This window comes from Sturnira hondurensis, unplaced genomic scaffold, assembly GCF_014824575.4.
Source record: "Sturnira hondurensis isolate 20B ecotype Veracruz unplaced genomic scaffold, ASM1482457v3 Scaffold0021555, whole genome shotgun sequence".
In the NCBI taxonomy this organism is placed as follows: domain Eukaryota; kingdom Metazoa; phylum Chordata; class Mammalia; order Chiroptera; family Phyllostomidae; genus Sturnira; species Sturnira hondurensis.
Window position 1 is genome coordinate 2,274,375 of NW_028094186.1, and position 27,980 is coordinate 2,302,354.

Sequence of the window (27,980 nt, forward strand, 5' to 3'; positions counted from 1 at the left end):
CTATTGGTGACTTGGGTTCCATTTTAATGTCTCTCATACTCCTATGGATCCCCCAACTTCGGCATCTCAGCACCTGGGGTGGTTAACAGCAGGTCTTCCAATGGTATTGCCTTTGTCATCTTCAAGTCCACAAGTTTCCAAACTCACAGAAAGGCCTGTTGTTGGCAACACGCCTTCCCCGTCCGCCCTTCCGAGTGAGCATGCAGTGTTTGGAAAGGTCTTTGCAAGCTCTAAACTTAATGGAAATAAATGCAACAACATTTGCTTTCATATTTTTATTTTTAGACATTTTTCCTTTATGCATATAGTATTATTTATTGATTCAGTGGCCAAAGAAGATAGCATTTGCTCAGTTAGGAAAGGCACTTGTCAGAAAGAAAACAGGCAAAGGCATTGCAAGATCCCCATCACCAGCTGGAGACCCGGCCCCCCCTCCCCGCCCCCCCTGCCCCGTGAGAGCAGAGTGTGGTAATGAGTGAGTAGCACTAACTTGCACTTAGGAACCCTGAACTTTCATTGGCTAAGACAAAACACTAACACCCTTTGCTTTCCTCCCCTGCCTCGCCTCTCTGCCTTCCCTTTCCTTCCTCCGTTTCCAAACTTTCATTTAGCAAGAGAACAGATATTAGAAAAGAATTCTAGAAATCCCAGGACCAGTCAACTGTGGGCAGAAGAGTCTGATTTTTAGGGCTAGAACATTGCAAACAAAATTTTTAAGCAGAATACATTTAGGAAATCTATCTGTTTTGAGCTCGAGACTATGTGGCTTTGTCCAAGTTCTTTGGGCCTAGGTGTTGGGAAATGAAGCAGGAGTCCGCAGAGCTCATGTGGGTTTAGACGGGGCTCCTTTTGCTACAATCACGGAAGCTCGAAGGAGCTACCAAAGTGGCTTTGCCTCCAAGATAACATGTTAACTGGAGAGTGAGGATTGTTCAGAACCCAAATCCAGAGGAGCCCAGAAATCGGATGATCCAGGGTTAATGAGCTTTTGTCTTGGAGACTGTTTTCTTCAAAGTCCCCCTCTTCCTCCCGATATGACTAGAAACCTTTGGAGAAGAATTCTGGTTTACCCTTAACCTTTTGAAAGAGGGAAAACTTTGCTGACCAGTCAATCACCCCGAGCTACTTAGCAGTCATCTAGCACCGGAACACATTACACGTCAACGAGCTGGTATTCTGGTTAGTTAGTTTCCCTGATTACTGGATCGAATAGTTGCTCTGCAAAGCTGTAGATATGACCCTTACTCTGATGTGACCCAGTTGTGACACTCTTGGGGGGCGGGGGGCAGGATGGGGTTGGGGTCTCCTGAAGCAGCAGGGTTTGCAGGGCATGCCCTGTGGACCCGACTGGAAGAAGCGCATAGTGAGGCTGGCAGAGGAGAAATGTGCTTCTAGGGCTGGACTACAGAAGGCTCTTCAGACAGTGGCCACGACAGCACCAGGGTGGGCCCATCACCGAGTCTTCATCTGGACATCAACAGGGCTGAAGGTCACAGACGCAGAGTGCTTGCCCCCGCCTCTCCTTGGGCCCTGGGCAGAAGAGGCAGCTGGCTTGGCGCCCTTGGGCTCCAGCTCCCGCTTTGCCCTCATTTTCCTGCAATGAGATACAAACCCATGGTTGAGTGTCCCCCTTTGTAAACCCAGGGGATGGGTTCTGGGAATGGGGTCTGGCAAAAAAATTAATGTAGATGATCATAAATCAGGTCACTTAATTGCCAAGCACAGAATTTCACAACTGGAAGGGATCTTAGACATTAGCTAGTCTGACCCTTCTATTTTTTTTGTTTAATTTATATTAGATGTGTATTTAATTTTTTTCTTTTAATAAATCAGTAACGTGTCGGATAAAAATTTGGGAGGGATATCTCGGGAGCAAGGAGTCCCAGCCCCACCCCAGGCCCCCACCCCAGGGTTCCAGTGCCAGGAAGATAGGTCCCCACAACTTCTGGCTGCAAAAACCAGCAGAGATTAAGTCAGTAGAAAAAACTTCTGGAGTTCAAAGCAGTTCCCCTTGAAGAACACATGCACGGACTTACTCAGGATCCATCTCTTTGAGCTCCATCCCCGGGGTAGCACCTTGCTGGGCACCAGTGGCATACGGGGAGGAACCGAAGTTTCCGGCATCATGGCGAGAGCTGGGGGGACAGTTTTCTCTCAGAAGGGTGGGCAGAGGCCATGGTCCCTTTCTGAACCCTTCCCCCACAGAGCCACAAGTCCTGCAAACCAGCAAGCTGGAACTATATCAGAGACTCTTATCAACCTGGCTACCGCGGTTTGCCCCATCCTGGAGATCCCCTGAGACTGTCCCACCCGACTTACTGGTCCACCCAAACGGTTAACAGTGGCTTTTCCATATGAATAGCTGGTCTTGGCTCATGTTTCACAACTTCCTAAATCCTATCAAATAAGCAACAGCTGGCCTCAGAGACCCCCGTAGCCCAGGTACCTCTTACTAAGTGGACCCAGGGATGGCACTAGCAGAAGCCAGCCTAGGTTCACAGCTTGGCTTTGCCTGGGAATCTCCAAGCCCAGCACAAGAGGCAGACATCTCAGACTGCTTTATAGCTCATTCAGGGTGGCCCTGGGGAAAACACAGGTGGGGGCTGACCTTGGACTGCACCACTAGGGAAATCCCAGAGTCTGTATAACAGGCGGGCAACTACAGACCATGTCAGAGGACCACCATCCTGAGCCTGCACAGCTGATTCTCCACAGAGGGTGGAGGTTGGTGGTCAGTGGTCACAGCCAGTCCTCGAAGCTGAATGGCTTGGGTAAATCCCTCCTACTGACCTCCCCACAGAAATCAAGGCTCAACTACAAGAGGAGGGTGTACTTAGCCTACTGAGGGTACACCTCAAGTACTCAGCTTGGATAATAGGGGAGCCTGTGCCACTGGACCCTGTGGGATACCTACTACATCAGGCCACACTACCAAGACATGGAGTCCTAGCAGCTCTACCTAATACACAGCAATGAACACAGGGAGGCTGCCAAAATGAGCAGACAAAAACACATGGCCCAAATGAAAGAACAAATCAAGACTCCAGAAAAAGGGCTAAGTGAAATGAGATAAGCAATCTCTCAGATGCAGTTTCCAACACTGGTTATAAGGATCCTCCAGAAACTTAGTGAGGACCTTAGCAACATAAAAATGATCTAGTCAGAAACAAAGGATCCACTAACGGAAATAAAGAACAATTTACATGGAAACAACAATAGAGTGGAGAAAGCTTAGAATCAAATCAATGATTTGGAAACATAAGGTAGCAGAAAACAACAAATCAGAACAATGAGATGAAGAAAAGAATCCAAAGAAAATGGGGATAGAGTAAGTAGCCTCTGGGACAACTTCAAGCATTCCAACATTTGCCTCATAGGGGTGCCAGAAGGAGAAGAGAAAGTGCAGTAATTGGAAATCTATTTGAAATAAATAATGAAAAAAAAAAACTTCCCTAATTTGGTGAAGGAAATGAACCTGGAAGTCCAGGAAGCACAGAGAGTCCCAAATAAGATGGATGCAAAGAAGCCCACTCCAAGACACATCATAAATAAAATGCCAGTTTAAAGATAAAGAATCTCAAAAGCAGCAAGAGAAAAGCAGTTAGTTACCTACAGGGGCATCACCATAGGACTGTCAGCTGATTTCTCAAAAGAAACTTTGCAGGCTAGAAGGCATTGGCAAGAATTATTCAAAGTCATGAAAAGCAAGGACCTACAGCCAAGGTTGCTCTACCCAGCAAAGCTATCATTTAGAATCGAATGGCAGATAAAGAGCTTCCCAGACAAGAAAAAACTAAAGGCGTTCTTCATCACCAAACCATTATTATATGAAATGTTATAGGGACTTATTTAAGAAGATCAAAACTATGAATAATAAAATGGCAATAAATACATATTAACAACAACTGAATCTAAAAAACTAAGCAAACAAGAAGAACAGAGACAGAGAGCATTTTGATGGTTGCCAGATGGGAAGGTGGTATGGGGGGATGGGTGAAGAGGTAAGAGGATTAAGTACAAATAGGTAGTTACAGAATAGCTGTGGTGTATAAAGTATAGTAGAGGAAACGGAGTAGCCAAAGAGCTTATACACATGGCCCGTGGACATGAATTACTGTGGGGATTGCCTGAGGGAGTGGGCTGTGCTGGGTAGAGGGAGGCAAAGTGGGAAAAACTGGAATAACTATAATAGCATAATCAATAAAAAAGAAAGAAAATTTAAAAAAAAGACAAAACAGAGATATTACATTTTGGGTAGTGTGAGTTAAATTTTGCAGCCTCATTACGCTTGCTAAGTTTATTGTGACATTTCATCTTGTTGACCAATCAAATCCTCGGGAAAGTTGCACAAATACTACAATTAGGACCTGAATACCCTTCACCAAACAGTTCACTGATTGTTAACAATTTGCCATAGTTGCTTTCTTTCTCTCTCTCTCTCCCCATTCACACACATGCAGGTACACATCCAGAATTAATTTGTTTAAAATCATGAACATTTGGGAGTGAGTTGCAGATAGCATGCCGCTTTCCCCTCGATAACACTAAGAACAAGAACAGTCTCCCATGTAACCGTGCTGCAATGATCACACTTCCCAACCCTTGCGTGTGAAAGGTGAGCACATCAGTCCTGAGAGGTTAAATGACTTGCCTAGTATTGACAGACCAAACATCACTGTAAAGAGGGTTGAGTGGAGTCTCCAACCACATTGCAGGGCAGAAAATGGGCTCAGAGCTCCAGCGTCTATAGGAAGGAATGAAGGGCAGCCGCGGGGCCAGGGTTGATGACACTTCCTGGCTTGGGACAGACTCAAATGGTAACACCCTAAAGATTTTAAAAAATAATTTATTAAATGTTATTATTATTATGTATTATTATTCTTGTATTACACGCAGTGGCGGGAGGATTTTCTTTGAAACCAGATGGACTGTGCTTGAGATCCAACTCTGGCAATCAGGGCTGAGCAACCTTGATTATGTCACTTAATCTTCCTGTGCCCGTTTCATATCTAAAAATTGGCGACAACAGCAGTACCCACCTTGTGGGGTTGTTGTGAGGTGTAAATGAGTTAATGCATGTAAGCAACTTAAAACCATGCCTGGCGCATAGCAGGAAATGAATATAGGTCATCTACCATCGTAAGTCATATTCACTTTATTGTAAAAGCAATGCGTGTTTACTAGTCCTCCAAAATAAGGATGCACAGGCCCTCCCCCTGGAAGCCAACAACCGACTAACTAGTGACCCCATCCGGACACACGGCTGGCCGACACCTTTGTCTCACTCAAGTCCTCCGTGGATGTGAGTGTCTGCAGCCCAGGAGTGTGATTCACTGTGCATACTGACGGTTCTTAAACTTTGACAAACAGCTTTCCTCACAAATAAATATGTTTCTACAGTATCTTTTTAAAAATGGCTTTTGGGCCTTCCATGATGTGGTTGTACTTACAGTCTTTTATTTTATTTTTTTTTCTCATTAAACTTTGTTTTAATGGGTCTCAAAATTCTGTGACAGATTTTTAGCCAAGCTGTTTCCATGAACAAGTACTGATTTTAAAAACTAATCATTTAAAAACTACTGCACAGGCAACTTTTTAATTTTGGTTTCTTCCCTGAGAATAATTACCTTCCACCAAAGTTGTGACTAGAGGTAATAATACAAAATTTGTTCTTTTTACAATCATGTTATATTGTTTTATTTCCTCTTATTTGGCCCCAGAACGTGGAGTCATGTATACGTGCCTTTGAGAATCTGTCCCCTCCAATATCCACGTGGCTCACTGATCGCAACCTGGCAGAGGACCCCCCAAGAAGAGAGGATTGAAACACTCCTCTATTACCTGTATGTTACGTAAAGGCATTTGCCACGGTGCTCAAGGCCTTTCATCATTGTCATTATCATCATTGTATTTACGCTTGATCTTAGCCAAAAGGCTGAAAAGTGATCATCATTATATTTAAAAGTATTTCTCCTAGTACAAAAATATTTGGTCACTATGAAGTTTCCACAGTGGAACAGGTGTCCAAAAAGGACTCACGAAGGCTTGAGCACTGGATGACGACCTCATTCACACGGAGGGGCACAAGACAGGCATCCACAAGTGTCAGTTCCCACTCATTCTGGCATCACCGAAGGGCCCAGACTGTTCCAAAGCCAAGAACACCTCATACCTGTTGTACCTCTTCAGCAAGAACAGAACCATGGTGAGGAGGAGGATGACAACCACCACAACACCAGCGACGATGGCTCCAGAACCTACGGGGAGGACAGGGGTGCAGATGGGAAACGCACAAGCTGAAATGCAGAGGAGCATTTAGAGACGAGGACGGGGACCCATCCGGTGCCACCTGACATCCCCACTGGGTCAAGGGGAGAAAGAGATAATGCCGAGATGCACTGTGGACCCCAAGGCAAAGTCACACCTAGAGCGCCTCTAGACATGCACCCCTGCTCACGGTGGGGCCTGGGGAGCCGTGCCCCCAGCACACCACCTGCCAAAACTCGGCCTTAGCTGAGCAATACCAATATATATTGGTAAAGCTTTTATAAAAGGTTTACTTAAAAGTTATGTGCAATATTCAGAGGAGGAAGGACAAGAGGAGGGGGTGGGGAACCCAGTGATGACACTTTAGTTCGGGGCTCTCCAAACTCGGCCAGGCCATTCCCTGCTGTGGACACTGTCCTGTGCATGGCAGAATGTCCCGCAGGGTCCCTAGCCTCTTCTCCCCAAAGGCTGATAGCATTTATCTCCCCTCCCTCACTAAGTGGTGACAACCAGAAGTATCTCCAGACATTGTCAAATGCCCCCCGGTGGTAGAATTGCCTGATAAAATATAGGCTACCCGTTTAAGTAAGTATTTCTGGCAATGAATAATTTTTTAGTATGTCTCAAATATTACATGGCTCACCCTTATAGTAAAACAAAAAATATTGCTTGTCTTCAAGTCTACACCAACTGGGTGTCCCGTGTTTGTAGTTACTAAATCTGGGAACCCTATCTGGGTGGGCAAAGCTGCCCAGTTGAGAACCATTACTTTTGGTGAAATAAGCACGGAATCACTCCTACCTTGCTGACGGCGACTCTGCCCACCCTGTAATTCCCTTCAGAAGTGCTTTGAGACACACCTCAGGAAGTCTCTGCAGGTCTCCACACCCAGCAAGAAGCAGGCTGATGCACGGGATGCTGTCCCGAGGGTAACCCTTTTGGGCTTTCGTGGAAGGGAAACACCTGCCCTTAAGCCAGCTCCTGCCGGCACCAAGCCTGGAACTGTTCATCACTGGGGACCCTCCACACGTGTCGGGAGGCCTAGTCCATTTGCAGAAGTATATACCGGGTCAACGGAAATGACTGAAACGGTCCAGACTTCCCCTAACACAATCAGTTGGCCTTCAGATTCGCCCTCTCAGGGACCCCTGTTCCTGGTGATAACTCATCCCACTGACATTCATTTACTTCTCTGTGAACTGATAGGATGTTTTGGCCTTGCAAAAACAGTATGGAAGTAGCTATACTTTCATGGGACCGGTTAGGGACATCTTACAAAAGATTCAAGTTTCCACTGCCCGCTAGACTCTGAACGTCCCGAATAGAAAATAGAAATAATAATAATACTCACTAGGTATTCTGCACTAGGAGCTGACCATGACACCTGTCCATCCCTCCGCCCTCTGCCAAGCCAAAAGGAAGTGCCACTTACTTTTATACAGAGAATCTTCTTCGTTGGTGGTCACATTCAGTGAGAAGAAGGGGGTTGTCCCTGTGGGGGCGGCTGTGGTCATCTTGATCCTGTTAAGAATGAAGACGAAATTTTGTTTCAAATCAGAGTCAGCTCTGTAACCCCTGTGTGGTGCTGCTTTTTGTCGTTATCTGGTTGACTGGAGAATATTGAAGCCTTTGGTTTCTCTTGGCAGCAGCTAAATACAGGGCCCTTTACTGTGTGCTGTGGGGAATTAAAAATAGTGTCCGACGTTGGGAAAGACTTCACTTTCAAAGCAGTTCAAATTCATTCAACAATAGTTATTAAACTCCTCCTGACGAAGGTTCACGCAGAAAGAATGTCTGAATTGATCTTCTAGAAACTGTGTAGGAAGGTTATTATTGTTGCCATTTGACTGATGAAACTGAAGCCCCCTAAAATGATGTGGATCCCCAAGTTTACCCAGTGGAATTTAACCCAGGACGTCTGCCCCCCAACACTAGCAGGCCTTTACCACTGGTAGAGGTAATCTCTAATCTTCTAATCTCTGGTAGAAGATGATCTCTAAGGGCTTTTCAACCTGTGCTTCTATTGCATGCAACAGGCAGTCATGGCTTAAGAACCAGTGTCTTCCAAAACCAACTCCTCGGAGGGCGTGAGGAGAGGGAAGTTAGTTAGCATGCATGATTCATTCTGGAAGGCAGGAAGGCTTCCTGGGAGGCACCTGAGACTGGAACAAACTGAGGAGAACGCCACACAGGGTTTGGTGTGGCCGCGGCAGCGCAAACCCCCAAACACTCTGTCGGGTACGTGGCAACCCAAGTCTGCCTGGATCCTGAATGGCCACCTCCCACACTCCGCTTTCTGTTTCTATTGGGTTCCACATCATCTCCCCCACTCCATCTGCCCCCAGGCCAAGCCTCCCAGGAGGTAAGCAGTATTCTTGGGACCCTCCGAAGGTCGGCCGCCCTGCTGGGCCAGGACTCTGCTCACTATTCCTTCCCTCTGTTTTATATTTGGAGCCTGAGGGGTCCAACAGACTTTGAGACGGCAGGGTTCCTCATGCACGGCACCACTGACTGTTTTGGGTCTTGACCTGTGCATTGCAGGGTGTTTAGCAGCATCCCTGGCCTGTACCCACTAGATGCCAGCAGCCCCCGCCACCATTTGTGACAAAAGTGTCTCCAGACATTTCCCAGTGTCTTCTGGGAGGCAAATCACCTCTGGTTAAGAACTACTGGAGTACAGCTACAGGCCTGTCTCTCGACAGTTTCCTATCCTTTCTACCCAAGAAAGTCTCGACGAGAAGGACAACGCCTGGGCTGCATTTACGTCTGTGGATAGACAAGCAGTAATGAGTACGGTGATGATGACAACCACAAACACAACAGCTGCCATTCATCAAGTGCTTACTACATGCAGATCCCATGCTAGGTTTTTCATGTGTGTTTTCTCACATATATTATCTCTGTTTTCCAGATGACGGAACTGAGGCTCAGAGAGGTTAGGCAGCTCGCCCAAAGTTTCAGAGCTAAGGTATAGCAGAGCTAGGAGGCATCATTCCTCCCTTGGGGGGCCATCAATCAGCCTAATATATAGCAGTTAGACTCTATTGGTCTGACCCTGGGGTTAGTCTTCTCAATCCACTCTTGTCTCCTGAGCCCTGCCTGAACAGACCCAGCCCATAGGCCAGTAGTGATGCAGTGTACTGCGTGGATCAGACGAACCCAGGCAGTGGCAGGCACCAGCACACAGCAGGAGGGAGTGTGTGACAGGGAGCAGAGAAAGAGTCCTGGAGACACTGGGCCAGCTGGAGCAGGGCTGTGGGAAGTGGGCGCAAGAGTCACTGGACAGACCCGACTCCCTCCCTGCCAAGCGAGCCCCAGCCCCGCTGTAACCGTGGGGAACTACAAGCCACCTCACAACTCTGACATTGTTTTTGTAAATGCTGACTCTGGCCAGTACATAGCTTGCCAATAAACAGCATGTTTGTATAAGAATCCTAGGAATTAACTTCACAAGATACAGACTCTGACCTTCAGGCATCCCTGCTCTGGGAGATTTGATGACCTTTAGCAATGGACCGGGATGACTGAACCAGGACGATGCACGCAGACCCTCACTTGCCTTATCGGAATGGACTGTGCTTATCTGCACGTAGAGAACTTCACAACCCTGTTCCTTGATCTCTTTGTTCTGCCCACCCTCTCCTTTCCTAGAAAAACCTCAGCCTGCTCTGAGATGTTGAGATGGGCACTGAAACAAGAGTCCGCCATCTTCCCGGTGGCCGGCACCTGAATAACCCCTTTACAATAGCATCTGTCTTCTCGGTATTGGCTTTTGAAGCAGCGTGCAGCCAGACCCATATTCGGTTACCCTACCTCCAACCTAACTTCAGATACATCTGTAGTTGGCTCTGTCCTGAAGGACCACCGCACCCCAGCCCTTGCCAGCCAGGATTCTGTCCCATCTGTGGGATTTATTTGCCCAGTTAACTGGTAACCATTCTCACTTTTTCCTTTGCAAATCTCCTTGCTGCCAATGTAACCTAACTTACATATATATACACACACACACAGGCTTACAGTAACCTAGCACAGACTAGCTTTTATTTAAAATTCATAACTTTGCTTAGATTAACCTGTGAACCCACTTAGATCACCCCAGATGTTATTTGTGGAATCATTTCATGTAATTTGCTAAGAGTTTAACAGAAAGGCTGATACTTAACGAGTTGAGCTTTCTTTTATACCTACGCCATCCCTGACATTGACAATTGCTGGAACTGTTTTGTTTTCTGGGTTTGGTTTTTGTTTTTTTCCCCAGGGATCAGCCCAGGATGCTTTGCAGGACCAGGGGGCTGATCTGGCTCAAACCAGCTGAGACTGGCCGAAGTGGCTTGGAGGATTCTCCACTACCTCCTCATGAACCACTCTCATTACACCCGCACTGCAATACTAAAGCCTCCTCTCAGGGGCGGAGACTTTCCAACGTTTTTGAACATGGGAAGTACATACAGGCATGTTGCTAACTGCTCATTGGAAGTAGTGTCCCTACCTCTATAAGTAATGATGAAGCTCACCTTGATGTGTATACATCATTTTCCTGAACGACGATGAATCCGATCCTTTGTTTGGGGACAGCCGCTCTGGGAAGCAACCCTCCCACACCCCCCACACGTGTCCTTGCCTGCCAGCTCTCAATAATGTACGTTCCTCCTCGTAAAATCTTCTCCGAGTTGTCCTTTGGCTAGCAACTACTGAGTAATTGGACCCGGTTTCATCCAGTAACACCCCTCTGGTAAGGGCTTAGAAGGCCTTTACTCTGGTAAGTCCCCTTCCTGCCCCCTTCTAGTGTGCAAGGATGCCATTCAGCTGCGTGGCCCCTCCATGAGCCTGTTAATCCTTTACAGAATAGAGAGACCACACTGCCTGGGTTAGCCATGCTTGGCCCTCCCCAGGGAGCCACGGCCTTTGACCTCCTCCTGCAGCCTTCTGGCTCCAGAGGGACTTAGGATGGTTCTCCTGGCCCATAGGAAAATGACAGGTAAAAAGGATAAATTCAGTTTTACCTCATTCTGGGAGAAATAAAGTTTAGGATCTGTCTTTTTCTTTTAAAAAAATACAGGAGGGACATACGCTTAAACATAGCAGGTGGAACACAGGTGTCCCCCTCTGCTTCCTCCTGGAACCCCTCACAAGCTATAGGAAAGGAATCATGGTGTGTAAACCCACGAGGCCAAAGCAGAGGACAGAAGACAACCGTGCTGGAAAGAGTCCGGTCCAGTTTCGAAAGCTGGAGGAGCTGATGGCTGAGCATGACTCCACAGCCTGGAAACGGCCAAGGCCCAAACCTGCCGACTGGGGAAATTAATAATGGTAAGTTCAGCCTCTGCGCTGAGTAAATCAAGAGGTAGACCGGCACAGCCAAAGACACAGCCACAGGTGGCCATTTACATTTAAAGGAAAGTTAATGAAAGTTAAATAACATTAAAAGCTCAATGTCCCAATTGCACTAGCCACATTTCAAGTGCTAATAGTCAGCGATGCTCTAGACCCTGGCCGGTGGATCAGCTGCAATGCAACTCTGAGGACCTCATCAGGAATGCAGAATCTGGGCTCCATTCAGACCCGCTGGATAAGAACCTGCTTTTTGTCAAGATCCCCAGGTGATGGTTAATCTGTGGCTGAAAATGAGGTCAAAGGAAAGTCTAAAAACCCTGCATCGTGGGGCTCCCTGTCTTCTTACCCCCCTGGGCTGCCGGAATGCCAACTGCCAAGCAGGCGTCTAGAAATGAGGCTCTGGGGAGGCTGACCAGCCAAAGGCAACAGACCTATGGATACTGATTGACATTAGAGGATTCTCCAATGAAATGAGCAGGTTCCTGCCAATCAGCCAATAGGAGGTTGGCTGATTGGCAACCCCCAGAGCTTCCCATGAGCTTTTTTTTTTTTTTTTTTTGCAAAGAGATTTTTAGGGTCAACAGACCTTTGGGAATAAAAGCCTCAAACACAATAAAGAGAGAGCAAACAAAAATGAATAGACAGGGTCCTTTAAGGCAAATAGATTGCCTCTTTTTGCCTCTTTAAGGCAAAAAGAACAGAAGAAAACTCCAACACCCTCAGGTAGATAGGATAATACACACATAAAACAAGAACAGGATGCCCTAAGAAAAGAGCATTCTGAGAATAAGAAAGGGTTCTATGAAATTAAAAACGGACAAAAGAAATCATACGAAATTCAAAAGAAGTGTTGGAATACAGCTGAGAAAATGTCTCATAAAGTAGAACAAAAAAGATTTAAAAAAAGAGAGAGAGACAGTAGGTGAAAACAGAATACTCTGGGAGGTCCAACATCCTAATAAGAATTCCGGAAGTGTAAGCAGAGAAAATCAAGGGGAGGAGATTATCAAGCAAAAAATAATACCTGAAAATTTCCCAGAAATGAAGGTTATGGATTTTCAGAATGAGAGGTCCCTCTGAGTCCCCAGAACAACGAATTAAAAGACCCACAATAGGTCCCATTATCACGACTTCTCAGCGCACAGGACCTAAAGCGAATACTCCACACACGCCCATAGAATTTTTTTTGAGGTTAGACACAAAGGACCGACAATCAGATGAAATCAGAACGGCACTGCATTTCACAGCAGCAGCGCTAGAAGCTCTGAGAAAACCCTCCAAAATTCCGAGGGAAAAGAATTTCCAGCCTAGACGTGCACCGCAAGCCAAGCCAAATACTGAGTGAAAGAGCATAACAACGATATTTTGGGGCATGCAAGGATTTTTTAAAAATCCGCTCCACCCCTTTCCATGCACCTCTGCCCGGGAAGCTCCTAGAAGAGCGATTTTCAACTGGTGCACGGCAGCACACCCGTTGACGAAAGAATTTTGAAGGAGCTGGAGGCAGGGCAGAGGGGTTGCCTCCCCGACTCCCGCTCCCCTGCCCCTGCCCCCATGACTCAGCACCACAGTGACACGTGGGTGTTGGCAGTGAGGCCCCGGAGGGGGACTGGGCAAGAGCCAGAGGAACAGGGACGTGACCAGGACCACGGAGGGGCAGAGCGGCCCTTGCAAGGTCGTAGGGGTGGGGACGCCAGAGAGCGGTAGGCTGCTGCAGGGTTCACAAAGGACGCCTGCCTACCTGGGGAGTTATGTCCCCACTGTGAAAACTACACGGCAAAGTCGGAGATGGACGAGCAAGTGCTGCACAGAGCTCAACACGAGGGACACTTCAGGTTCCTCTCACTGGGATACCATCCGGCCCCTGGCCTGCACTGACTCAGCCACTGTGCTCATCTGCTTCGACATTACCTGACCAGAAACACTGGACAGCATCCTCAAGAAGTGGCAAGGGGAGACCCAGGAGTTTTGCCCAATGCCAAGGCTGTGCTGGTCGTTTGTGAACTGGACATGCAGACGACCTGGCCGCACTGAGGGAGCTGTCCAAGCAGCAGGATATTCCTGTTACCCCGGAGCAGGGCACGGTGCTGGCCAAGCAGGTGGGGGCCGAGTCCTACTCCGGGGAGCTCCTTTGGGCAAAGCGGCAGGGTTGTTTTCCACGTGGCCACAGGGGTCTCCCCTGGGCAAGGCCATAGGCAGGTGGGTACTTACGGGTACTCACACCTGGGACTGCAGCAATCCTTTCGCTCTCCCCCCTGGCAGGATGGCCAAGTTAGGCAAAGGAGTGGGGAGCGGAGCGGGAAGGAGGGTGAGATACACAAGGATCCAGCCAAGAGTTGCAACCTCATGTGAGGAGCTGGGAAGGGGCAGAGTGTCAGGAGGGGTGATGAAGGGCACAATTGTTCCCCTGCCTGCACCCTGGCTTCCTGATGTCTTGACTCTGGCTGGGACTTCAGGACAGGCTGAGTGACCAATTTTCCTAGGCAAGGGACCCAGAGGCAGAAGGTGCCATCATCCCCCATCTTCGGTCCCCTCCTCTCCTCAGGAAGTTGAGGGAGGGAGCCGGGCAGGCATCTGGGCCAGGAGCTGGTATGGCTAGTGGGAGCTGGGGAAGCTGGCATCAGGCAGTGACCTTGGCTGAGTCTCAGTATATGATGGGTGACTTCCCTCTCCGGCCCCAGTCCCCACACCCTTGTCCTGGCTTCCTTCCCCAAGGAAAGTGTCCATTCAGTGACCTACCCCTTTCCCCTCCTCTCGCTCCTACAGCTGCTCTCACTCATCCTAACCCCCAGCAAGGTGCACTGAATTGCAAAGCAAGTTGAGAAGCCCCTGCTCCATGTATCCTCCCGTCTTACCTCCTCTCTTTACCCACCACAGTCCCTAAATAAAGTCTGTGTCTGCAGGGGAAAAAAGTTGAAAACATGCATGTCCTAACTATTTAGTCGGCACACTGACCTCTTTTCCCATAGAGGGTCAGACAGACAAACGACAACAGCCAACACAACAACAGCCGCCTGGTGTGAATGAATGAATCAAAATTATACCTATTGTTTAGTCAGATCAGCAAAAATATAAAATATTTTTTGGTGTGCAGCAGAATTCCAGTGTTTGGCCTGTGCGTGCCGTGAGATGGAAAGGGTTGAAAATGGCTGCCCTGGAGGGCAGGCCCCCCCAGAGCGGAGGAGCAAACCGAGCAAGAGAATCAAGCGGGATCCAGGAATGAGGGGGTACCCAGGGCCATCTCCCTGCAGCAACCCGGGGGAGACCAAGCCCACTGCGGGGAGGAGGGGGGTGCAGGGGGATTCCGTCAGCCAAGAAAAAAAGAAACTGGTAGATGTGCTCATGTTTTATCCAGACTGAAAGATCTAGGTTTCTGTTGGAGTGTTTGGGGGACTAATTTATGATAAAAAAACAAACCAACCAACAAACAAAAAACTAAGCTCCATCCCCCACAATTCCTTTCTCACCACTCCTGACACCCTCTGTGGTGGCCCGAGGAGGCACCCCCTTGTCATCATAGGACTCTGAGAACCCTGTCTGAAAGCTACTGAGCTCAGTCTCCTTACAAATGGGGAAACCGAGGCCCAGCCAGGCCCTCCAGGGGCACACAGAGAGAAGTAGTTTCATTTGGTGAGTTTTGGAGAACTCCTCTCTGATTCATTACTCAAGACAAGGTCAGTAACAACAGCAAGAACCAAAACCAAACCTGAAGGAAGCCCAGCTGGTGAGTGAGATCCCAGCCGGCCCTGTGTGACCTGTCTTAGCTTTGCTTTCTTCCAGTCACCCTGCCGATGAAGCCGCGCTAAATTTCTAAAAAGCACAGACTTGATTACTTCTAATTTCCTGTGTTACATCTAATTACCACCTTTTAAAGCAAGATCACGTAAATGTAATTGAGTTTTACACACTGTGAATGAGTCAACTGTAAACTTCTGGGAAAAACACTGGGTGAGAGTGCGGGGTAGAAAAGACAGCAACGAGTGCCAGCAACCTCCTTGGAACCAGGTGCCTGGCCCCCTGTGCCCTTGGCTAGATCCTTGTCATTATTCCTAAGAACCAAGGCCAGGGTCCTCTTACAAACGGCAATAATCTGACTTTCTTCCTAACGCCGACCTTCCAGTGGTCTCCCTTTTGATTCTTTGACTCTCTGTCCGTGTTTTCCAAGGGCTTGGCTAATACCAAAGTGTTTGTAATTAGTAAGTGAAGGATGTAAACTCTGTTTGGAGTGTCTGCACCTGAATATGAAATTCTAAGAAGCTTACTGCTCTCTAATCTTAACACGTGACCTTCTCCCTTTGAGTCTTAATGCCCTCGTCTATGAAGCTCATCTCCTTCCCAATTTAACAGGGTCACCCCCAAAACCCCCACAGAGAGGCCTGACGCAGGAGGCAAGGACCTGGGCTGGAAGTTAGGAGTCCTGGGTTTGAGTCTTACCTCTGCTACTTGCTGTGTGACCTTGGGCAAGTCCCTTCTTCTCTCTGGACTTGAGGTTGCTCTCCTGCAAAAGGCACAGCTGGGGCCCAGGGATCTCCCTCTCATGCTCCTTGCATCTCGGGACTCTCCCAGACTCCCGGTTTCGTTCAGGACGTGGCCCCTCAGCCTCCCCAAGGCCTGCCTGCCTCCCACACCCTCCATTCCAGAAGGAACACCCTTCCCCTTTCCTGCCCAAGCTGGGGCCTGGCAAGCACTGGGCTGCAGAGGGCAGGAGGTGGGGAAACTATCCCAGCAGTTCAAGCCTCCGCGGTGAGGGCTGGCCTGTGGCCAGTCACAACAGGCCCCGAGATACAGAGGGGCATTTGTCTGGGGGACCCAAGGTTTCGTTTCAACCTTCACTCTTGCTTTGGCCCACTGCCTCTTTTCTCCCCTCCCTCTTGGGCGGCAGTACCAGCACCGGCTTTGTTTTGAAGCGGGGTGCAGATGTTTTACAGACCAGAGCAGACAAAAAGGGGTAGGGTGGCAGTGGTGAGGGTGGCCACAGTGAGGGGGGATGGTGGAGACAGTGGGGGCGGGCAGGAAAGGCTGTGGACAGAGCAGTGGGGCAGCAGAGAAGGTTCAGGAGGAGGGGGCTCGTTCCCCAACTCCTTCATTGATTAGCCGAGCGCCTGTGAGCTGGGTACTTTCTTCTTTTCTCCAGGCCTCAGTTTCCTTGGCTTTAAAATGGGAAGGGCTGCCCCACCCTAATGCTGTGAGGACTAAAATAAAATGTTGAACGCACAAATAGTGTGGTGCAGTGAAGACAAGGGTTTGGAGTCGCGTGAAACTGAGTTCAAGTCCTGTCACCTCTAAACTCACTGTCGTGGGCAAGTTATTTACCCTCCACGAGCCTCATTTCCCTTGAGAAGAAAAAGAGGCAGATGTTTCCCCTGGATGAGGGTGTAAGGACCAAATAAGGACTGACAAACAGCCCCTCGCCCAATAAATATCTTTGCACGAACGGTTGGTCAGGGCCACATCAGGGTGGATTTTGGTGGGCCCTTCCCACCGTAATACATTTTCAGACTCTAAACATTTTATTTTTTCTGATGTGAGAAAAATATTGAAACACCTCTCCCACCTAAAAGTTGTTCTCCCCACCTCAATTTTAAAAGATATTGAAACATTTGGTGGGGGACTCAAGTCTACCTCCAACATAAAACTTAGGACGGTCAAAAAGTGCTCACACGTTTTAGTCCTGTGGGCTCCTCCGGTCGCAACCCTGTCTGAGCTGAGCCCTGCCGGTCTCTCCTATCCCAGCCACAGGGCCTTTGCCCATGCCCGAGCTCTCGTTCCTCACCTGCAGACACTTAATGATGCTTTAACCCAAGTGTTACTTGAAATGCCTATGCCAAGCACGTTGACAGCGCCGGGCCCTCTCTCACCACTAGTTGGTCGTAGCATCTTCTCTTTGACAAGTGGCCGCGTCCCACGCCAGACTCTGAGCCCCGTGAGCGCAGGGGCTGTGACAATTTGTATTCGCCTTTGGAACCCCCAGTGCCTCGAACACTGCTGGGCACGCTCTAAGTCCGAGCACGTAGCTGCTGGATGAAATAACGACTGACGGAATGATGGAGCAGTGCTTGTTCAGTGATCGCTGGCTGACCTGCAGCTGGCGTGGGCCTTCCCACGGCTGCGGCTGCAATGAAGATGTGCCACTAAGACAGGCCATGAAGATGATGCACCACGAGACAGGCCATGAGTGCCGGGGAGCTCAGAGAGGGAGAGGGTGCTGGGCGGGGGACAGAGGAAGAGGGCAGGCTGCCTTGAGTGGCACCTGTGGTCACTAAACTCTCGGGCTCCGGGGTCAGAGAGGCCTGGTCTGAATCCCAGGAATCCATTAATAAGTCATATTTACTTGGTTCTCCATACCAAGCCCTCTGCTAAGTACTTTCTGTTTCTTGATTGTCTTATCCACCCTCAAAAGCTTATTACAGTTTAAAATAGTTACACGGGGGAACCGGGGCCCAGAAAAGTTAAGTGATTTGTCCAAGGTCACCGGGACGGGGTGTGAACCCGGGGACTTGGACTTAGCGTCTGCTCCGTGTACGGAGGGCGTGACAGTAGGAATACACATTGAATGAGCAGTGTGTGCCAAGCACATTTCTAAACACTTTACAGAAATGTTTTACTTGTATAGTTTCTATTTCATTTTTTTCACAAGTCATGTTATTCCATAGCAACTCTAGGAGGAGGGTGTCACTATCTCCATCTTACAGGAGAGGAAACTGAGGTCCAGAAAGGCTAAGGAAGTTGCCTGAGGTAACACAGCAAAAGGGGTAGAACTGGGGGGGACACAGGCAGAATGCCCCAGAGTTCATGCTTTTTAAAATATATATTGTTTGCCCATTCTTTTTTACAAATTGATTTGAGAGAGAGAGAGAGAAACATTAATTTGTTGTCACCTTATTTGTGCGCCCACTGGTTGGTTCTTGCATGTGCCCTGATGGGGGACCAAACCTGCTACGCTAGTGAATCGGGACTACGCTCCAACCCACTGAGCAGCCGGGCCAGGGGCTCATAGACTGTGCTTTTAACCCCTCCACTTCACAGCTTCTGCTCAACGAATGAGCATTTTTATTAATATGTTGCCGGGATTTTGTAAGGGGAGGAAGGGGGCAGCAATGTTCTAGCTGGAAGAAGCAGTGGGAGCGAAGACGGGGGGCCAGGAGGTGGGGATGAGCACATGCAGGAAGGGAAGTGTAAGATTTGGCGAGGGGATGGGACCAGGAAGGCCGGGATGGAGATTAATTTCAGGGATGTATTGGGATGAATTGGGAACTTCCCCCAAAGGGAGAAGCTGGCAGGCCTTGTTCTTTCGAGAATCAGTAGGTTATGAATTCTGCATGAGATGCCCGAAAACTCAAGAGTGTCAGAGCCAGACTGACCTGGCTCTGCTGGGAGCCCTTTGGAAAGTTACTTTCTGGGCCTCCATTCCTTTCCTATAAGATAAAGATGGGGGGAAAAAGGGGTACCTCCTCTATGGAATCGGTGTTTAGGTAAAAGGTGATAATGATTATAAAGCCCCTGGCTGAGTGTTTGGCACAAAACAGCCCTTTAATAGATTTCATTTCGCTCCCCTCTCCACTTCTAGGAAGATCACCCCAGACCCCCAACCTTAGCAGAATTAAGGCTAAAATCAGTGACTGATCTAGAGCCACTGATATTCCTGGAGACCCCTGGTCAACAGGCAAGGGAGGAGGAGGAAGAGAGGAAAACGTCAGCCCTTGCAGTTTCAAGATGTGTTCAAGACGGAGAAAAAAAAATACTTATAATCTATTTCCTTCTCCTTCCTGCCGTGTCAACCCAGGGTTATGTAACTGAACTTCTCTGTGAGGTAACCCTTGGGGGCCTCCAGGAGGCAGGGCTGGCAGTGACATAAATAAATATTTCTGTGCTCTCTGCCCAGGTTCTGAGCAAACATCACAGCCTGAAAGGGAGGCCGTGACAAGGAGGAAGCTGGGAGGGGAGTGAGCGCTGGCGGGGAGTGAGGAGACCCGTGTTCCCGGCCCAGCCCTGCCTTGAGGGACGGGGACATTAGGTGACATGCTTTCACAGTAGAGAGACCTGGGAGGAGAGATTCCAGTGTGGGCTGGGAGTCGTGGAACCCTTGGCCCATTCTGTTTGCAGAGAGAATCAAGTTTGCTCCCCACCTTGGCCCGGCATTCAAAGCCCTTCACACCTCTCTCCCATCCCATCTTGGCACCCGCCCCCCCCACCCCTCGCTGCCACCAACACCTTGGCTCTTTGGAACTATAGAGTTCCCCCTGATGGTGTTGTCCTCTCTCCTGAAATGTCCCTTCCCTGTGCACTGGAGGTGGTGAAAGGGGAAACAGGCATGGGTTTCGAGTTAGACCTCGCCTTGAGTTCAGGTTTAGTTAAGTCACCTTGGGCTCGTGCCTTAACCTCTCGGAGCCCATTTCCTCCTCTGTAAACTGGGCTTTGTGATTCTCGTCTTGTTCCTTGTTGCACAATTAAATGAGATAATAGTGGTTAATAAAAAGTGCCCACCACTTAGCCTTACTGTGTAGACCAGGCACGTGTAAGGGTTTGTGTGCACAAGGCACTTGGCAAGGCACACCAACCCCCAGCACAGTGTGCATCAAGAATGCTCGTTCCCCTTTCCTCCAAGACCTGCCCAAAGCCTCCCGACCAATCTCAAGTAGGTCAGTCTGTTCTGAGAATCTTCACAGCCTCCCACAGGTACCTGAGACAGCTCTTAGCCCATGCAAGTGCTGTGGTTAGCAGATATGTCTCTCTTCTGTTCTAGTAGCTCTCTGCCTCAGTCATGGCCACATTGGCACACTCAGCCTGGGCTGAGTGAGTGAGTGAATGAATGAATGAATGCACACAGGCTGCATGAAAGGGATTTACTTAAGTAAATGCTCGAGGGTGGCCTCGAGCTTAACTTTCGGGGCTCTGGCTCCCCTCACTCAGCTCCATGCAACTCCAGGGGAAAGTCACACTCTCCTTTGGGCTTTTACATTACTTGGATTTGGACCATAATGATTTTTTCTTTCTAAAAGTGAATAAAATCTTTAAAGAGAGTGGAAGGGAGAGAGACAGAGACAAGACGTGTGAGAAACACATCGATTGATCAGTTGCCTGGCCCCCAACTAAGGACCTGGCCCACCGCCCAGACATGTGCTCTGACTGGGAACTGAACCGGTGGCCTTTCCATTCACAGGTTGGTGCTCAACCCACTGAGCCCCACCAGCCAGGGCTGGACCAGAATTTTCTAGTCAATCACCAGGATAATAGTGATAGCAAAGCAAAGGATTTTTGGCTCATGAAGAGTCCAAGAGACGTGGAAGCTATGGAGTGAATGTAGAAATACTGGAATTTCCAGAATAGGGCAGGAATTTACGAATGGTAGACTTACTTCCACAGGGCCTTATGACCCCAGCATGCAACTGTCTAACAAATGCTTAGTAGATTGGGGATAGTGGGTTTTTACTCCATCATGGGGCTGGGATGTGCTACTGGGAAGGAACAGAAGCCACCAGCCTTCTTCTTGGGGACCCACTTGTTGGAGAAGGAATTAGAATCAGAGCTGCCAAGACCATGGCTTTCTGCACCGTGCCTCTCTATCATTCCAATACCATTGGTCGCTTCTGACTGGCTACAGACTCTTTGTCCTGGCAACCCAGGTCTTTCACGGACTTCTCAGTCTTACCTACCAGCACCTGTCTTCTCCTCCTCTCCCTGACTCTAGGCAGAATGAGCAACTTCTTATCTTCTAAACCCACCAGGGCTTCCCAGCATTGGGAAGCAGGTTGCACAGTATCTCCCATTCCAGGAGCTCTCCTGCAGTGTGTCCCGGGGAGAGCCCCTCCGGGGAGTTCTCAACCTGATTGGCCCCTTTGCTAGTTAATGCTTCAACTGCCTTCACTCCAACATTGATGCCATCTACTGTCTTTTATTTTAAATGTGGTATCTCTCACAGCTAACGTTTCCGCTTAGTTCTCTCCTATGACTTTTTTTGGAAGATAGATATGTTTATTTCTAATCCTCCTATGACTTCTTATTCTTGCATTATTTTATGATTCTCCCCTTATCTCCTTATAGAGAATTGTCATGCTTTACTTTGCAGTCTGGGTCCATCTGGTCCCATAATTCCGTGCCAGATGGCATAGGCAGCTTGATTTATTGCCTTGCTTTTAGAGTACTGGTACAACTCAGGTGTCTATCTGGCAGGTGAGCTCAGGTTCCCCCAGGTGCACCATCTACCTGTGGTGATGTCTGCTGCGGAAGCGCCAGAGGCATAAAAGGAGAGGAAACGGTGAGCCCCAGGGCAGAGGGCCCTGTAGACACCCTGGGCCACCTGCTTCCTGCATCTTTGAGCCCCAGGGGGGGCAGGGAGAAGCAGCCTTGGTAGGAGATAGGCACCTTCAGTGGGATCCCACAGGTGGGGTGGGTCTGGGGTTCAGGGACCTTGTTGGAAGAGTGGGGGCCTGAGCCTTTGCCTCTTGATCAATTCCCCACTTCATCGGGGCTCTGAGCTGCCCAGACACCCCCCGGGGCTGCAGGTCCCTCTGCTGCACTCCGGGGGCAGCCCCTGCACTAGGTAAGTTTCCCTGAGGGGCAGGGCAGTGAAGAAGGTTACGAGTTCAGACTCTGGGGTCAGCCAAATATTCCACACTGAGAGCTTGTATGTACAAGGTGTTGTGCTGGGTGACCAGAAGACAACGGGAAACAAACCTTGCCCTCGTGGAGGTTACACTGTAACAACAAACTAACAGACTGAGGTCCCAATCCTGGCACTGCTACTTGTCCAGCTCCTTACGTCTTTCTTTTTAAAAAAATTATCGATTTAGAGAGAGAGAGAAACATCAGTTGGTTGTTCCACTTATTTATGTGTTCATTGGTTCTTTCTTGTATGTGCTCTGACCCAGGACTGAACCCCTGGAGCATCGGGACGATGCTTTAACCAACTGAGCTACTTGGCCAGGGCTCACTTAGACTTTCCAAGCCTCAGTTTCTTCATCTGCAACAGAGGTGATCAGATTATCTATCTACCCAGAGGGTGACAGAGGCCTTCGGGAGACCATGCATGCCAAGCGACCCGCCCAATGCCTGGCACACTGAGAGCTCTCGAAAATGTTTATTATTATTAATTATTATTGTTATTACCAGCGATGTTGCTACCAGGGATTAGGTAGGAACTGGGGGCTGCTTTTAAAAGATAAAAGAATCCCCTTTGACCTTGGGGCAAGCCAGTTACCCTTCCCCTTAAGGTCTGTGGCGGGAGTCAAGGGGGGGGGGACCTGGCAGACAAACACATCAGGTTCCATCCCCCCCCCCCCCCCGAGAACTATTAGTACCACCAGTCCCTTCCCCCCAGTTCTTTCTTTGTCTTTTTTTTTTAATTGCAAAAGGCAGCGCAGTGAGGAGGTCGGTCAGAACTTCCCCGGCAGTGGGCGTGGGCTGGAATCCCAGCCATCCCTCCTTCACTGCAGGCCCCATGTCCCCACTGGGCACAGGAGGCACAGTGCCCAGGGCCCACGACAGATTTAGGGACCCACAGAAATGCTTCCACTCCTTTCAAAATGAGAAAAAAAAAGAAAAACTTTTAGGCTGAAGAAAGTTTTAATATACCAATTTGGTCGTTAATATAATTGTAAAAAATTTTTTTTGAGGAAGGGGCCTGTGAAGGCAAAACTGCGCAGGACCCTGGGGAGTCCATGTGCACCCCCGGGACCACCAACACTGGTTGCTTAGGTCTCCGGAGGAGGGAGTGACACACTCCGCACTTGCCGGGATGCTGTGGGTGGGAAAGGGGCGGCGGCATGTACAGCATCCAGCGCTGTGTGGGCTCCGGGCAAGCTCTCTCGGCAGATGGGAGTTAACCGCTTATTTCCCTGGGTGACCTGCAGGCTAAAACCTCAGGGAACCTGGGGGAGGGTTGGGAGACTGGCTGCAGCAGTTGGGGGCCAAGTTACAGAGCTGCTTTTCATTGCACAAACGACTGAAGAGATCTCCTTGGGTGGAGGAACAGATGGAAGCTTCAAAGCGAGGCCATCCTGTGCTTGGGGTGGGGTGGGGGGAAACGGGGGGGGTGCTGGGAGAAACCAGACAGTGGGGAGAAGAGCTGTCTCCATTCCCCACACAGATCAAGGGCAGGGGTTAGCCCTGAAGAAGTGGAGTGAATGAATGATGAGTGAACTGTGGTGGGGTTTACAAATTCTGAAGCCAATGACCCTAAAAGTGGGCTCAACAGGTCCCAAGACACAAGTTTCTCTAAAGGAGAAGGGAAGCTAATATTTATGAAGTGACTGCCGCGGATACTATTGTCTCTAATAAACTAGGAGCCCGAGGCTCAGAGAAGTGATGTAGCTTGAGCAAAACCCCACCGCCGAAAAGCAGAGGCCTTAGGTCCCTGCTCTTTGCCCCAATCTCACTGCTGGCACTTCTGCCCGGTGCTGCCCTGGAGAAAGGCTTGCTCACACCCATGCATCCACATGCGTTGCTTCTAACACCAGCTCCTCCAGCCCCTCGAGGACCCCAGCAGGTATTGTAGGACCTGGCAGCCCCACCGAGGGCCTCAACAGGTCAGGAGTGTCCCACCCAGGCAGAAGGGCCCTCCAAACAGCACTGGTATCTGGCTGAAGAACAGGTCTCTCTGTCTTAGAGATTGGCACACCCTTGTCCTTGGGCCAAACTGCAGCCACCAGCCCAGCAGTTGCAAACCACAGAAGTTGCAGCTCCATACCACACTCTGGCTCTACCCCCTCAGCTTCACCTACACACAGTCCCGCTCAGGAATCCTTGGGGGGCTGAAGGCCAGCTCTTGCCTTTGCTCAGTTCCCCTTCCTCTCTTCCTGTCTCCTCCTGCCTACCTAAGATCTATCTGTCCGATAAGATATTCATTTGCGAGAAAACAAAGAGGGAGACGTCCTGCCAGAGCCCAAAGCAAAGAGCGGGATGCCAGGGGCCAGGATGCCACCCGAATCAGAAGGCGGATGGATGGAGACGGGGCAGCCGATAGGAGCAACATTCGTGGGGCTTGAAATTTGTCCAGGAGAAACAAACACCCCGATGCTCCCAGGTTGCCTCCAGAGGCCCTGGTTGGTCGGCAGCCTGCGAAGCATGCGCCTTAACACAGGCCCCTCTGGCTAGCAGACGTCTGCCGAGACGAGGGAAGTTCCTATTTTGAATTATTCTTCTTCACTATCAAACATAGCTCTAAAAAATAAGCCTAGGTAATTTTTGGTCTTTATTTTCACCATACCTGAGGGGATTTTTCCCCCCTTAAATTAAAAGGGTTTATTGGGCAGCTTAAAATCCATTTCACCGTTTTCTAAAACGTTCCTTCCCACGATATTGGCAGATTGGAAAATAGAAGGGTTATTGCGTCTTCAGTCCCCAAAGCTCGTCACAGCCCACTGTGGAGACACAAGCACTGGGACTTAGGAAACTTGGGGTCTCCCCTAACTCTTCAGGCCTGAGCATGCCTCCTGCTCTCCGGACCCCCACTACCCCACCTTTAAATGGAGGGTGCCCTCTATTATTGTGAAGAGTCTCGGTAGCACTAACATTCTCTGACCCTTTGTCCCAGGAGCAATGGGGGGATCAGGGTGGGCACTGCTTTCCCCCTCTCGGACCCTGGGGGTCTCGGGGTCCCCTGTGTCAAGGGCAAATTATAAGCAATTCTGAAAGTGTTATAAGCAGAAGCTTCACGCTTGGCTGTTCTGAAGGGCACAGTGCCCCTGTTGCCTGTTGAGATGTTCCCCAGGTCTCTCTGCTGCTTGCCCTCAGGCCTCTGCTTCTCTCTCCAGGGAGATGAAAACCCTACAGGCTGCCTGCCAGGAGTCAGAGAACCTAAAGGCCCCTGACTTTGCTTGGTGTGGCTCCACCTCAGGGACACAGCTCCCTTCCAGCCTGCGACAGGAGTGACCACAGTCCACAGCGGTGTGACACAGAGTGCAGGGCCCTCCCCAGGGCTGTGGGTCTGGAATCGCAGATCCCTGCCACCTCGAGACCAGCAGGTCCCTGTAGCCCAGCTCACTGTGTGCCTGGCTCATGGCACATACCAGGCGGATGGCTTGCTTGGCACCACACTGCCCCCTTCAGCCACCTCACAGCCAGTCACATGGCGACCAGCAGGGACAAGGTGAGGAACGCCTCACCCCCACGCAGTGGTCCTGGGAGTCCCTTTCCACCCCCTGGCTCTGTCAGGTACCCATGGTTTTTCACTGGCTCTTGGCACCTCTCCCCTGTCTCCTTACCCTGTAACCTTGGGGGGGACGCTTAGAGGACATGAGAGAGGTACCTGACCTGCCTGGAGTTCCAGCTCCTTCCCTCCTCCCATGTGGCTGCTGGGGCTAGGACCCCAGATTTTGTGTGCCCTCGCTAGCCGGTGCTCTAGCTACCATGTTGCCCCTCCCATCCCGTAAGAGAGTGGGCTGGGAGTCCAGAACGAGTCCTCTCAGGCTGTGCCACTTGTGCAGTTCTGAGCCAAAGGCAACCTTAGCTGTGGGCTCAAGAGCAAAGGTCTGCCCTCTACCCAACTACCTGGAAGAATTAGGAGGCTTGCCCAGAACAGTAGATCATCAGCGATAACCTCTTTTGACCTGTTGATAGGGCCGGACAAAGTTACTTACTAAACGTCTGCTCTTCTTTTCATCAGCGATGACCCTCTGGGACTCGCTCACGTAGGTGGGATTCCCATACATATGTACGTATTAGATTTGGTTATTTTCTCTCGCTAATCTGTTTCATGTCTATTTGATTAGCAGACTGGCCCATGGAACCTCCAGGGGAGAAGAAAGTTTCTTCCTCCCCCACAGCGGCCCCGGGACTCATGTCTACACTGGACCACCCACCTAGACGCTGCTCCTGTATCCATGTCCACCCGCTAGCATCTGGCCATCTCTGTATTCACTTTGTGGATACCGTGTGCCAAGCACAGACTGCATACTCACTCATCGCCCATTTATCCAACAAACATGCAGTGAGACGTGCGCGGCAGGCCAGGCACCTGCTGATGGTAAATCAAAAAGACATTGGTCCCTGCCCTCAAAAAAGATATAGTCTAGAGGAAATGACGGTTTATATTTTTTGAGTACCTACCACATAAAGTACTAAGGAAGCACTTTGAACGGATTACCTGACTCAGTCTGCCGGAGAAATCGCTCCACTTAAGGAGCACATCCAACTGAACTATAAAGAAATGGAAGGTCCTGCCCAAGGCAAAGTTAGATCGGGGTGGTGGTGGGGGGCGGGGGGACGTGATGAAGCAGGGATTCCCTCGACTAGAAGGCTTCCTTGGTCCTTTAAAATCGGCCCTGGCGTTTGACGCACCCATCTCCTCCGCTCACCTGCGGAGGCCGCGGACCCGGGACCCGGAGCCCCACCCCGCGTCTTTCCTCGGGAGCCACTGGTCCGGGGAGCGTCCCCGCAAACCCCGCCTCGAAGCTGCTCCCACTGTGTCTACTGAACTTGCTGCTCCGAACTAGAGCCCAGGGGGTCCCCCCCCCCGGGTGTGGGTTTTCCTCTCCCGAATCGCTGATCTTTCCGCGGCGGGAGCGGAGCGGGATGGCTGGCGCTTGGCTCAAGACCCCGGGTCCAGACGCCAACGAGATGCCCATTTTACAGGCGAAATGAGCACAGGTCCCGAGGGGTCCGAAATCCCTCCTGCTTCCCGGCGGGCCCGCTCAGCACCTTTTTCCCCGGGAGGTGGGACAGGGAAATTAACCGCCTCCTGGAGGTCTGGAACCCCGACCCCCGAACGCGGGCTGGTGCTCAGGCGACTCTCCGGGCCGAGGCTGCTTCGCGCTCTGGACACCTTGACGTGCCCCTCGCCATCGCCAAGCGGAGATGACCCGCCTTGCTCCCACGGCCCGCGCCGGCCGCCTCCGCACGCAGACCCCAGGCGCTCCCTCCACGGAGGGGAAAGGGATCGCGGGTCCGCAAGCCAAGCCGGCAGGTGGACCGCGAGCCTCCCACGCCTGGGTCGGCACCCCGCTCCTGTTACCTGCTCCGGTGAGTCCCGCTCCGGTGGGTTCCACGCGCCAGGCTGCTGCTCAGTCTCTGGCTGGTGCCAGGGGTGCGGCGCGGGTTCTAAAAGCCTAAGGACCCCGCCCCCGGCCTGCCCTGCCCCGCCCCGCCCCGCCCCGCCCCGCCCCGCCCCGTGCAGGTGATCCCGGCCCCCAGCCCGGGGGCCCACGGGGGGCGGGCGGGGGGGCGGCGGGCCAGGGGCACATCCGAATGGCAGCGCCTCCCCGCGGTGACTTCGCGCATCTCCCAGGCCAGGGTCCCTGGGGGATTCCGGCTGTGGCACCGCCAGGCGTCTGAGCCCCCAGACCACCTCTTCCAGCTCCGACCACTCGGAGGGCAAAGCGAGAAGAAAGGGCCTTAAAAACACGCCAGGCCGGACCTGAGCGGGATTTGTGTAGGTGTCTTCA

At 50.4% G+C, this 27,980-nt stretch overlaps 1 protein-coding gene across 2 annotated transcripts; it reads right to left on the minus strand.

The window, feature by feature from the left end:
* Positions 1-453: 453 nt before the first annotated feature.
* Positions 454-27,600, minus strand: NCMAP (non-compact myelin associated protein). Of its 2 annotated transcripts, none has more exons than XM_037032945.1 (5): positions 27,551-27,600; positions 7,700-7,788; positions 6,173-6,257; positions 2,037-2,135; positions 454-1,594 (listed from the first exon to the last, which is right to left on the minus strand). In XM_037032945.1, exons 2-5 carry the CDS (start codon positions 7,779-7,781, stop codon positions 1,453-1,455), a joined length of 408 nt encoding a protein of 135 aa, XP_036888840.1. In that variant the 5' UTR covers positions 7,782-7,788; positions 27,551-27,600; the 3' UTR covers positions 454-1,452. The 2 variants fall into 2 exon arrangements, with proteins under 2 accessions (XP_036888840.1, XP_036888839.1); XM_037032944.1 differs by lacking the exon at positions 27,551-27,600 and adding an exon at positions 16,036-16,192.
* Positions 27,601-27,980: the final 380 nt, after the last annotated feature.